This window comes from Calonectris borealis, chromosome 18 (genome assembly GCF_964195595.1).
Source record: "Calonectris borealis chromosome 18, bCalBor7.hap1.2, whole genome shotgun sequence".
NCBI classification, from domain to species: Eukaryota; Metazoa; Chordata; class Aves; order Procellariiformes; family Procellariidae; genus Calonectris; species Calonectris borealis.
The window spans coordinates 5,577,730-5,590,886 of record NC_134329.1 but is presented as its reverse complement, the minus strand read 5'-3'; the positions used below and the strand labels follow the sequence as shown (position 1 = coordinate 5,590,886).

Here is a 13,157-nt window from a genome sequence, read left to right as displayed (position 1 = left end):
AGAAAATCGTTGTGCAGCTACCCCAAGGGAACAAAAACCCTCAGGAGAGAAATTAAACCTCAGACCCCATGCCTTTATCTATCTCCTAGCTGCAAAACCACATGGATCACTCTGACATTGCTTCCCTCCTTGGAGACTAAGGCAGTGAAGCAAAGAAGTTTTCTTCTAGATACACGTTATCCATCTGAAGTCTTTTTTTCTTGACAGTTTTAAAAGTGTCACAATTCTTTTCTCTCAGATGTTCCTGGACAAGCAGGAATAATAACTGCTTTCCAGCATTTTGTACGCTTGAATGGGAACACCTTATCACTGTTCAAACTTGCTGCTATTTAAGCCCTTGCACAGCCCAGCCCAGAAACGCTGGCCGTGTTGCCCAAGTGCAGCCCACAGATACCCAGCAGATACCCTTACAACACACCTCAGACTCTTCCCCAAGGAACCACAGAAAAGGTGCACACACACACAGAGCCATTTGCCGGTCTGTGTGGCGGCAGCACCAGTCCTATCCCCATGCCCAAACCAGAGAGGCCCCGAAGCCTTCGCAGCCCTGTCCTGCCAGAGAAGCGGGTTATCACAGACAGGAAACGCTTCCAGCCCAAGAGTAGAGTGGACAGCCCACGCCACAGGGTAAGCCAGAGAGGCATTTCATTGCTGCAATGGTCCCAGTTCACGCCTCTCGCAGCAGCCAAAGGCGGGAGAGCTGCTGTCTCTCTCGAAGCTGGACAACAGCAGCAAGGCTTGGCCAGGCCTCAGAAGTCGCACACGAAGTGCACAGCTCTGATTCCTGACTCGCAACCCAGTGCTCCTGCTCCAGGAGCAGGAGGCCGAGCTGGGGAGCCCAGCGCATGCATTCCCCGGACTAGCAATGCCAGAGCACCAAGAAGCAAAGATAAACCTGGCACTATGCACCACCGATTTCTTAGAGAGAGACACCTTTTCCCAAACCTTCTCAAATCCAGTACTTTTTCTGGTACAGAGGAGAAGGATTAAAAGAAAAAAAAAAAAAAAAAAAATCTTAGGCAGAGGTTTCTCTTCAGTTCCCTAAAGAAATGTAAAATCAGGAGAACGTATCACCACAACCTAAGCCCATCCTGCCTTGCAAACCTTTCAGGACACATTCAGCATCCCAGCACAGACACACACTCTTTAATTTACTTTTAAATTGGTGAAAATAACAAAAGCAATCTACCAGGCCTGAGTCCAGAACATCTGATGGCTTCTAGCTCCCTTCCAGCATCCAAGGCTCCCGTGAAGGAACAAGCATAGAGGGACTCACCGTCTGTGCTGAGCACACATGTCCGCAGCCCTCTCAGAGCTTCAAACCCAGCAAGCTGACTGCAACCAATTTTGTTACTGGTACTGGGGACATAACACAACCAAGTGTCATGTTCTCCCGACCCCAAGGGGAGAATTAATTTGTCTGTGAGAGACTGGAGCAAGCCCTGGGGAAAGCAACTGGGAAATCTGATACCATTCCTCATAGTTGAAACATCTAACAGGAAACTTCAGGCCTTGGGTTATGTTCTTATTTCGATCCGATGGAAAATTCCCATTCTGTCAGATTAAGGTGTGAGCATCAGGGGCAGGAAGCCAAGGACACTGCTGGTGAGCGGACTACAAAGCACAGCTTGGTTTTACTTCTGCCTTCTGCACAACAATGCTCTAACTCATGCCACTGCAGTGTCAGCTATGCAGCTGCATTTGCTGCCTACAGTAGCTATTACAAAAGATGAACAAGGATTAATTAGGAGAGCTGAACAGCTTCCCAGTTGCCCACAGAACCCTGAGCACAAATCGATTCGAGGATCAATGCTATCATTTCTTCTTTCTTGGCTAACATCATTACCTGGAACACCAGGTTCGGGTGTGCACTGCCCCTGCAGACTATGGGTCGCGCAGAGAGCGCGATCTGCAGGGTGAGCCTCTAATGCAGGTTGCTAACGGCTCGTGATGGCCAGGGCAGCACCGTTAGTGCTTTCCCCAAGAAAAAAGACATTTGTCCACAGCCTCGGGGACTCAAGAGTGTTTCACCCACAAATCTCAGTGCCCCAGAAAAAAGCAAAAGGGTTTAAAAAAAAGACTAAAACACAGTATAACCTAAAAGAGCCAGTGCCTCCACTCACACCAGTTTTGGGGGCTGGTTAACAAATCAGCCAACACAAACATTTAGGTCTCCTTTGCACTAGTAGTAAACTAGACATGCAAACTGCCGATGCGTTACTAACTCACACAAAGTAAAGCAATTTATGACTACGTAGCAAGCTTCACTTATAACAGCAAGCTAAACTGTCACCACACCCTTTACCCTGTACGCTTCATTCACAAAGAACATACAATGACAGGGACATCCCCAACTCTGCTTTTCAGACAGAACCATTCAGAGAAAAACTACTTGTAAATATCAGCATGGAAACTATATTCGTACTCATCCAATCAATAAATCAAACCAAATACCATGAGAGGTCATGAGATTGAGTATAAATAAGCAAAAAAGCCTGACTTGTGATAAATCCATAGGATAAAAAAAATGAGGAAACAGTTGTGGGACCTATCTGAGTAATGGATTGGAGGAAGGTTCCTCCCCCTGCTGAAATTCATCAGACTGATTAATTAATTGTAGATTATTTACTCGGCTATAGCCACAAAGGAACATATTTGGAGGGGGACTGGAATTCCTACGGTATTTGCAGTTTTTTGTAAGTAAAACTTTGAAAGGGAATTAATTATACTGGAAAACTGTAAGTAGGATGGAATCTGCCCATATACAGTCAGACATGGCATTTGACTCCTCATCCAATCTATGGGTTGGATCTAGACTTACACAGCCTATGGGTTCAAATCTTATTTGCATGTGCATATAGAGTTACTTGGCAGAAAAATAGCCATACAAAAATAAAGCAATTTTTTTGTTGCTGCAATGAAAATTTGCCCTTGCTCTGACTCTCAGTTCTCAGACTTCTTGGCCAATTAGCTCATCCCAGACTGTTATAAATTGCTTTCCGGTGGGAGAGTGGGAACCAGGATGTTAGAACCCCCCCCTCTCCCCAACTTACCGGGTATAGTAGGAATCCACACCCAGAGCCTCCCGCACACTTGAGATGTACTGTTCCAGCGCAGAGTTTGTTATTGTTTGCAGGGTCACACTGTTGGCTTCATGGAATTCCCCGGCATTTTCTGTGAGGTTGTCACCCAGATAATACTCATGAAATTTCAGAATTCCTGCAAGGCACCAGAATCACGAGGTTATTTCTGCAGGACAGGAAAAGTCTGCCAGCAACTGTCTAGGAACTGTCTAGGAAGGCACAGCCACTAGAAATGCATTTGGCATTTCTAGTACAACTGGGGCAAAGCATTCCATGCCATGTCTCCACAGGGCTTTTCCAGCATTCTGTATTACAGCCTTGCTTTTAAAATCTGGTTTTATACTTTGCAGATGATGGCTCAAAGGTACGAAGGCAGAGCAGTGCTTTTATAAGATGCTCAGAATGCATTTGCTATTGCAGCAGTTTCATATAAATTTTAAAACAGATCTTTCTTACAAGCACCTACCAGAGTAATTCGCATTTCAATAGATGCACATGAAAAATACCTATTAATAGCCTCTGACCACATATATTGAACACACAAGGCTCAAATGCTGAACAAAGGTGTTACTACTACAGCAGAACCTCCTCACATCACACAAAGATTTTTCATTTCACTTATGTGCATGAAAATACTTTATATACAAAGAAAGAAAAAGATGGATTAATGCATAGTAAAATATTAAAAGATAGCATTTCACAATGGGTAAACCAAATAAAGGACACTTATTGTTTTGTTAAGAATTCAACTATTACTGCAGATAAAACCTTCCTCCACTCAGACTGGCATATCCTTCCTGATATAATTAATTCTACAGTGATTAACAGTAAAAGGCTGCTCTTGATGCCCTGTTTGCCTTGACAGTGTAAATTCTTAAACCAGTTAAGAAGAGTGGAGGAATAAAGAATAAAGCAACTCCTCCTGCAGCAACAGCAGCAAATACAGAATCAGCGAAGAGGCTCTAAGGGTACCATCTCAGTGGGATGAGGATCCTGGGCTGCCACTGAAGCTACTCTCTCCATCAGCACTAATGAAACAAGAAGAGGTCACCGTGGCTGGGCTGGAGTCACTACTGAAGAGCTTCCCAGCAAAGCTGCTCAAGTGGAAGTGTAACAGTCCCCCTCCTTCCCAACACCTGACAGTGCCTTCAAGGAGGTAGTCACAAACCCATGGACTTGAAGAGTGCAACTGCTTTTCTGCAACACCCAGTTTGGGCAAGGAGGAGACTGGTCATGAAGCCTAGTGGCAAACCCCACACTCCTGATCCATATACTTTTAGTAAGCTCAGCTTGATATTAATACTACAGAATTACTGGCACTTTATTGTGCAAACTACAGGCCTGAAGAGCTAATTGGTGACTGGATGCATAGCACCATCTTACACTCACACATGCAACATTGCAAAATGCCCCCAAAAAGCGTATCTTCCAATCACTGTCACCCCATCTGAAGTCTGACATGTGTGGATGTTTGCTTCCCTTCCCAAAGCATTTTTGCTGCAACCTAAATAGTGCTTTTTATCTCTTCAGCTTTGTCATAGTGAAGGGCTGCAATTATTAAATTATATCCAGAAAGAACTCATGAAAATTTACAGTCATCGCTTTATTAGATAATGAACAACAGCTGTCTGAAAAAGCAATCCTCTTCAAATTAATCCTCCTTGCTCCTCTGTGGTAAGTATTTCCACATTCATATGAGGAGAATTCAGAGGATCAGGCAGTTCAATGGCATATCAGAAAGTGGGGACGCCCTTCTGTTTTCTGCAATCCACTTTAGTGAATAAATGTCAAAAGCTTTTGGAGGGATAAAGCACAGAAATAAAATTAAAGTAGGGATTCTTATGCACAGAAGACTCTCACAGAGCCAACATACTTGGAATCATCTCATTACTGCTTTGCTCTGCCCTGCGGGAAATACGTACACATTGGAGGCTGAAAAATGGAAATATTAAACACATGAAACATTTCCATCTCCAGGTGAACATCAAAGCTCTGAATAAGCACTTCTATGTCATTGTTGCTGCGACTATGCCACAGTTTTCAGTCTATTCAGCTCCAAGGTACTAGTGGAAAGGATTCCCTCGTACATTCACTCTGGTCCCAGATTCATTCCTAGCTACAAATAGTACAGTTCTCCCTTTGTAAGGCTTGTTCACAGGCCCTCATCTCCAAAAAGGACCTCACCTGCGCCAGGAGCCAGCAGCCAGCTGTACAGATAACCTGCAGCCAGTGAGTAGTAGAGAACAAGTCCCCTCTGGCCATTCACAGTCTCCAGGACCTGGTCAATGGTTACTGGAGAATAGGGATCAGAGTCCTGCTGCCCAGTCTGGCGTTCCACGAGCAGGTCAGCAAATGCTCTCGTTCGTCCTCTCTCTGCTACTGCCAAAGCTTCATCATGGTGACCTGAAAAGACAAAGCCACCTCTCAGACCTGACACCAACGTGGTCTGCAGCGCAATGTGCAGGAACAGGGACAACTGCTATCCCAACCTGAACTAAAACCTGGGGAAGCAGGGTCACAGCACTCATTTCTGGAAAGAGTAGCCTCTGCGCTGGAATACAGTCATCTTGGCTGCAGGCAATCACACAATGTACGGGAAAATGAGCCACAGAAAGGCAAATGAATGGAGGAAGCAAGAAAGAAGATCCAAAGGTGCCTGAAAGCAGGAGACCCTTATTTCTGTCCTGGCAAAGAAACACTGTGCTGCGTCGGACAGATGAGGAGTGAAGGATGTATCGTGAACTGCCTCCCCACAACTTCAGCTGAACTCTTGGCCTGAGCTTGGAGTTCAGACTCAGCACATGATGGCATCTCTTACCAAGACTGACAAGTACTCGCTGCAGGGCCTGATAGGAGGATGTCTGCAGGTCGAAGAGTGACAGCTTGTAATCTGTGCTCAGCTGCACCTCGTGTCGGATGGTTTCAAACAGTGCCGAGGCCCGGTACAGCTGGGAGGGAAAATAGCCATGGTGACTTCCTTACAGACACGGCACAAAGCCCTGGCTGGGAGAGCACGAGGATCCAGGGCCAACACACTCTCAGGCAGGGGAGGTCTGCCTCAGACAACCCCTCAGGATGGCAGCATCCCTGGCAGAGGGGAGGTGACTTCGGATGGAGCAGGAAGGCACATGGGCCTGAGTCAGCTCAGTGCATCACACACCCTCCCCAGGATGCAGCAGACATTTCCTCCCCTGAGGACAGGAATGACCCAAAGGGCTCAGAGGACACAAGCCCTCCAGCACGAGGCAGACCACAGTATACCTGGTGCTGAGACTCCTCCAGGTTCCCACTCGCCCAGAGGGAGAGGCCGAGGCCATGGCGGATTTTGGCTTCATCTTCTCTGCGTCCCAGCTGCTCTGCCAGCCTCAGTCCTGAAAAGGAGTCAGAATGAGAGAGGGCCAAAGGGGAGAAGGGGCTTCGGCAGCCGGGTGGAGCACTTCTTCCCCCTCAGCAGCCTGGCGGGCTGTCGGCTCAGGTGGGCCCCAGGCCTCCAGGGCTCCTGTGGCAGGCAGAGACAGCCATGGAGCTGCTGAATGGTGGGACGCCGAGCAGGGCAGTGCCAGCGCCGGGCAGTTGCTGCTGATGCTTGAATCAGCACCAGTGTGAGAGATGCCTCAGCAAGACAGGCATTTCCATGGACCAAGACCTTCCTAAGTGAGGTTAGGGTGCAGTCCCCTGAGACACAATCAGTAAGCCCCTATCATGAAGTTCGACTTTTAAACCTTAAAAGCCACACAGACAAACAAAACCACACCGAGCTGCCAAACACTGCCAGAAAAGACACCTCTTGCCACATTACTGGCAAGTTTCCCACCGGTTCTCCCCAGCCTTCTGGCAGACTCTGCATGGTTTATGTGCTGAGGCAAAGCAGAGGGCAGGATCCTGGCGTGAACGACCTGGAGCTCGTTTCACCTCCAGCAGCACCTTCTGTGTCGTACCCCCTTCCACCACGCTCCAAAACTCTCGCCTCCGTGGGCCCTGCTGACAACAGGAATGCCTCCTCTTAGGCACCTCAGGTTTCCCACAGACTGGAGCAGGGGCCCTGGCCATGACCATGCTCATGCGGCATGCTCAGCAGCAGTTAGCATTTGCAGGTTTTTCAGGAATTCTGTGTCACACCAGGAGAAGGAGCTGTATTTAATTTCTCCCCCTCCAACTTAATTGAATTCCCTCAGCATACGGGAATCCTGCCAAGGTCAGCTTCAGGAAAACCAGACTAACTGATGTAATTAATCCTTCGGCTTCCAGCTTCATGCATTCCAGCTACGCTGCTCATCTCCTCCATCAGAGACCACCACCTTGAACAGATACTGCTTGCATGCTGGAATCCCTTGCAGCAGCACAGCTCAAAAGCCAGTGCTGGCCCCGGCACTCAGCAGCAGCAGATGGCTTCCGGACACTGAGGGCTGAACCTCTCTCACCTCCTTATCAAACACAACTTGTTTTCACTCACACCTTAGAGGACTCTCACCCACCTGGTCTCAATCCCCCTGGAACACAGAAGGAAAAGCAAGGTGGCTATCAGCAATGCACACATCGGTTTGAGACCTGCTCTCAGGATCAGAGAGACTCTGACAGGTGCAGTCTGGATTCGAGCTCAGAGCTAGCTGAGACTCCCCCAGGAAGGCATAGACTGTGCTTTGCAATGCTTTGTCTGCAGGGTGCCAGGAAGGCTCCGACTGACACGGCGTGCTGACCACAACAGCCCGCTTGGACAGCTACTCACATGGATGCTCAACAGTAGCTATGGATGTCTGCAAGAGCTTTTGCATCAAAGGCCACTGTCAAACACATCCTCTTAGTGCCACACTCGCAGTACCTCACTTCTCTCCATGTCTTCAGGCCTCCCTCCTATCCCCCCACACCTACCACTACGTGCCGTGTTGCATAATTCAGCCTCTTACCTTCCTGCAGGTACATCACAGCCTGAGAGTAGTTTTGCAAGGCATGATGAGTCCTCCCCAGACTGCTGTAAGACACGGTTTTGGCTATAAGGTCATTCATTTGTGCTGCAATGCTGAGGTGCTGCTCCTGATAAACTACCGCCCTCTCGTAGGTGCCCAAGGACTCATAGGTCAGGCCCAGGTTCCCGTAGGCCCGGCCTTGGCAAGTGGGGTTGTTGGTCTCCTCTGCAATCTGCAGGTCTAGCTGGTGATACTGCAGGGCTGTGTCGTACTCTCCCATCTGCTGGTAGACCCCACCAAGGCCGCAGGCAGCATCGCTCTCCAGAGCTCGGTCCTTCATCTCTCGAGCAATGTTCAGCTGGCGCTCTAGGCAAGAAATGGCTTGTTCGTAGTTCCCCAACTGGCTGTGCAGGCTCCCCAGCTCCCCGTAAGCCTGGGCTTTGTTAAATGCCTCCCCCAGTTCATGTGCCACCACAAGCCTCTTCTCAAAGCACACCAGAGCCTGCTGCAAACTTCCCATAGCCCTACAAGGGAAGAAAACAACAGCATTTATTTTGCCAGTATTTTCTTGAAAGAAGATGTTTTGTCATTTCCTCTAGAGGCCAGCTCAAACCTTTCAGGCAGAGACAAACACTCCCCCCCAGGAGACATCCCCGGCACCTTTGAATCCTCCTTCTGCCACCCTATAAACTCTTCCTCTCAGGGCAGAGCAACGTCAGCTTCATTATTTGAGCCAGGAGCAGAGTCCTCAGCACCCAGATGACTCTGTTACTCGCTCCTATGCCACATCCCTGTGCATGTGTACAATGGCCACACAGACACACCCCATCAATGACACAATGCATCCATTTGCACTTGTACTTCACTGTCTGTCATTAGAATACATATGCAGTGCTCCTTACCTGTGCCCATTGCCCAAGCCCCGGTAGGCCTTTGCCTGATCTTGCATACGGTTCAAGCTCTGAGCCACAGACAGGTACTGTTCATAATACTTTATAGCTTCCTCAAAATCTCCCAGAGCCTCATAACAATCTCCCAGATTCCCATATGCTCGGCCCCGATCTAACACAGATTCATTTCCACTGAGCTGCTGCAGCATGGCCAGCTGCTGTTCAAAGTAGCCAATAGCTTCCTCCATGACATTCATGTTCATCTTGGTAATGCCCATGTTACCATAGACTTGGGCTTCTATGCTGGGGTTCTTCAACTTCTGCCCAAGCTCCAGCTGTTCTTCATAACACTTGAAGGCCATGGTGTACTTCCCAAGTGACATATACACGGCAGCAAGGTGACCATGTGCTCTGCATTCACCCGGCATGTCTCCCAGCTCCTGGTACACCTCCAGCTCCTGTGTGTGGTAACCTAATGACTTGTCACACTTCTGTATCATTCTGTATGCAGAGCCCAAGGCTGCATAGGCACTGGCTTCCAGTCTCCTGTCTTTAACATGATGGGCTAAGCTCAACTGCTGCTCATAAAATTTTATTGCACCATTTACGTCTTTTTTACAGACAAAAATATCCCCTAAGTTCCCCAGAGCTCGGAATTTGGCCTGGGAATTGTTCAGAGACTGGGCCAGGGACAACAGGTACTTTTGACACTCCTCTGCTTTGCTGAAGTCCATCAAGGCTTTGAAGGCCAGGCCCAGGTTGCAATAGGCTTTGGCTTGGCTCAGCTTGTCATGAAGATCCTTTGCTAAGGCAAGATCCTGCTCATAGTACTTAACAGCTTCCTCGTAGTTCCCAAGGCAGTAATGGGCATAGCCAAGGTTATGGCAAACTTTCCCCTCCCCTTCCATGTCCTGCAGCTCTGGGGATAAGCGCAGGTACTGCTCGTAGTAAGGGGCTGCCTGCACGTACTCTCCTCGTGAGCAGTGGAAGTTGCCCAAATTGCTGAGGGCCCGTGCTTCACTCTGGATGTCTCGCAGCTCCCGGGCAATGTTGAGATGATTTTGGTAGTGCTGCAGAGCACGGTCATGGGCACCCAACGCTTGATAGGCAACTGCTAAGTTCCCATGTGTAGATGCCTGAGAGGCACGGTCATTTACTTCCATAGAAATCTGCAGCTCCTGCCGATGGTACTTGACAGCCTGGTCATACATGCCGAGAGCGTTATACGCATTGCCCATGTTGCCATAGGCCCGGCCCTGGGCCGCGTAATCGCTTAGCTCCTGAGCTATGGACAGATGTGTCTTATGCAGCCGCAGTGCAGTGTCATAGTCGCCTTTCATCTGGTGAATGATTCCTGAAAAATAATAGAAACAGGCTCAACAAAAACACTCCTCCGTGCTAACCCTTCTGCAACACCTTACCATGCCAGGACTTTCCTGCAGCCCAGCCCTCGGCAGCTCACGGCCTGGCCCTTTCCCCAGACTCTCTACAGCAGGCGACCCCATCCCTTCCCCGCAGCACCCTGATGCGTCCCCCAGCACAGCTGACATGGCACAGCCCTTCTGAAGTGGACTGCTTCCTCGCTCCTAACAGGCAAGTCCTGGAGAAGGTTTTATGTTACACATGAAGCACACATTCACCACAACAACTGGGCAGTTTGGCCTTATAAAATGCCCGTTTTCTTTTTTAATTATGCTACTTTTTTTTTTCCATCAGTGATACCTGATGACTCCAGAGCTCATACTCGACACACTGAGTGAGAAAGCATTTGCTTTTCAATTTCAGTCAAATCATCTTGTACTTGTTATGAGACATGGGAACAGGAGCTCTGAATCTGCTAATGTTACAACTTATGCTTCAATTAAACTCTGTGATAATAATACCTGTGGCTCCTTTGCAAACACTCGTGAACAGGCCTGGAGATCCAGGAGCCACTGAAGGAGGCCCTGCAAACGCAGTTACCTGATCCTGCAGATTTGTGACAGTTACCTGATACCTGAAGACAACTTCAGGTCTTTCCCTGCCCCTAAAACAAAACAGCTTCCAACTTCCATCTCCGTACCACAACCAACATCTTGAGGGACAAGAGGTGTGGAGGGTCAGGAGGCAGCTGCCTTCCCCAGTCGCCGGCAAGCGCAGCATGCTGTGATCAGGCTCTGTGCATCAGCCGCCTCTTGGTTTGTACTTTTAAAGAGAAACTTAAGACAAAGGCTTTCCAAGTGAGCCTGGAACATGAGGGCTGAAATTTGCTCTCCTGAGGCAATTTGGACCTCGCAGATTGATTTTTTAAACTCATGTAGGATTGAAAACCCAAGTTCCATTATGTCAGCATGAAGCATTCTGGCTGGATTACCTGTATTTCTATCAAAGCAAGTCATTCAAAAATTCTGCTCACTTTCCTACTAACATGAGGCTTCAAGAGAAGGCAATTTAGAAAACACGGGCAGAACAAAATAGGATCAAAACAGCAAACCGATAACAGTTCATTTCTCCCCCCACACACTGCAATCGTGATCAAAGCTAGAGCTCGTGGCAGAAGGGACTGGCGCCCTGGTGTCTTAGTCCAGCTTCTGGCCAAATCCTTCCTCAGCTCCAACAAGCCTGCGGCTCTAATTGAACAGCGTTAGCTATTGCATCTCTGGCTGATGCATTCTGTCCGGTACGAAGAGAGAAGGCGGTGGCAGGAAGGATGGGAGAACTAAGCTAAGTGACCCCACGTGAGTATTTTGGCCCTCCACCTATCTGTAGACACGGCCAGTGCTGGGGCTCGGTGTACAGCCACACTGCCGCACACAGCAGAGCGCTCACAGGAAAGACCACCGATCTCTGCAGACAACACAAAAGTAATTACAAGGGGTGGAATTGGATTGGATACAAAGGTAAGTAACTTAGAAACTGCAAAAAACAGTCACTGTGAAAGCATCCCATTGCTTCAGAAACTAAAAAAGATGGAATTAGCTAAATATCTCCCCCGGAAATAGCAAGAGGTGTCCGAGCTGGAAGCAGGGAGAACCAGCTCTGCCCCAAGGAGCCCGCGCTCCCTACCCTGTCTCCCGAACGCTGTCTCTCTCCCAGGCAGCACCTCGGGGTGCCTCAGCTCCAGCACGGGCAGCCAGGCCAGGCCCAGCGAGACGTAATGCGGCGGGCCTCCCCTGCGAGAAAGCTAAACACACAGCTCATTGAAAACCACCTCTGAAAAGCCAGGGTTTCCAGAATAAGGGGAGCAAGCTTTTCCTAAGCTCTTACTGCTAAACATCCTGTCTCAAGGAGACAAGGCTTGCCATTGCTCTCCACCAGCAACACTCTCCATCTCCTCCGAGGAATCAGGTGTGGGAAAGCACTCAGCTTGAAGTGACCGTAAAAGGGAGAGACAGGACAGAAAACAGGTTAAAAGCAAATCTGAGTTCAGCTGACTGCCTAGATAACTTGTTCTTTGATGAGATTCCTCTTAATTAAGAGTCAGAAAGCAGAAAAGAGGACAAACCTTATTAAAAATTTTTAGTGGTGACTTTGGCACAAAGGAAGCGAGGGCTACTTGAGATGTACTGATGAAACCCAGTTAAGAAGCACTGCTGACACAGAGAAGGAGGGGATCATTATGGAGGAAAGACTGGACAACCTTGTGTACCAGCGCAACAACAATGGGGTGATGAAAATCAGCAGTAAACTATGCAAAGATACGCACTTCAAGACTACAAGGGCAGGGAGTCATCATATAGAAACGAGAAGAGAAGGAGCTATCCAGTGCATTGATGTATTCCAGTAAAGAAAGACAAATGCGATTACTGTTGGATGCAGAAGAGTTAATCAATTTACAGACTAATGCTGGTGTAACCACAGAGGGGCATCAACTCTAGAAATTATTTTCACCATCAGAGTGCCAAGGCTCCAGAACAGCCCTAGGATAGCGAAGCAAACAAAACATTACTGTTAAAGTGGCATGTGGTTAGTTTATGAATCACGGTATTAGCATTACACGTTATGCGCAATAACAGGAGACTGGACTCAATGCCTCAGGAGGCATCTTTCACTTCTCTTAGTTTAACCCTACTCCTGTCACAAAGCTCCTCTCCGTATTTTTCCATCTCAGCCCTCTTAGCCTCCTTGGATCAACACCTCTGGTAGCACTGGAGATTATTTTGGCAAATACTCAGCAGACTTCACGGAGAAGGAAAAATCTTTGGTATCCCAAGGTCATTTAGGAGGCCCTAGTGCGCAGACAGGATGCCACAGCTCAGCCCCAAAGCTTAAGTACCCTGAAGAGACTCCACTTCACTGTG

At 48.4% G+C, this 13,157-nt stretch overlaps 1 protein-coding gene across 2 annotated transcripts in view; it reads right to left on the bottom strand.

The window, feature by feature from the left end:
• The window catches only part of TTC28 (tetratricopeptide repeat domain 28), a 189,774-nt gene that overhangs the window by 32,273 nt on the left and 144,344 nt on the right, over window positions 1-13,157 (bottom strand). For both annotated transcript variants that reach the window (XM_075167455.1, XM_075167456.1), the window contains exons 7-12: window positions 8,890-10,231; window positions 7,988-8,511; window positions 6,345-6,454; window positions 5,902-6,031; window positions 5,268-5,486; window positions 3,054-3,219 (exon numbers count right to left, since the gene is read on the bottom strand). In XM_075167455.1, the coding sequence (XP_075023556.1) occupies window positions 3,054-3,219; window positions 5,268-5,486; window positions 5,902-6,031; window positions 6,345-6,454; window positions 7,988-8,511; window positions 8,890-10,231 (2,491 nt within the window). The remainder of the gene's footprint in view (window positions 1-3,053; window positions 3,220-5,267; window positions 5,487-5,901; window positions 6,032-6,344; window positions 6,455-7,987; window positions 8,512-8,889; window positions 10,232-13,157) is intronic.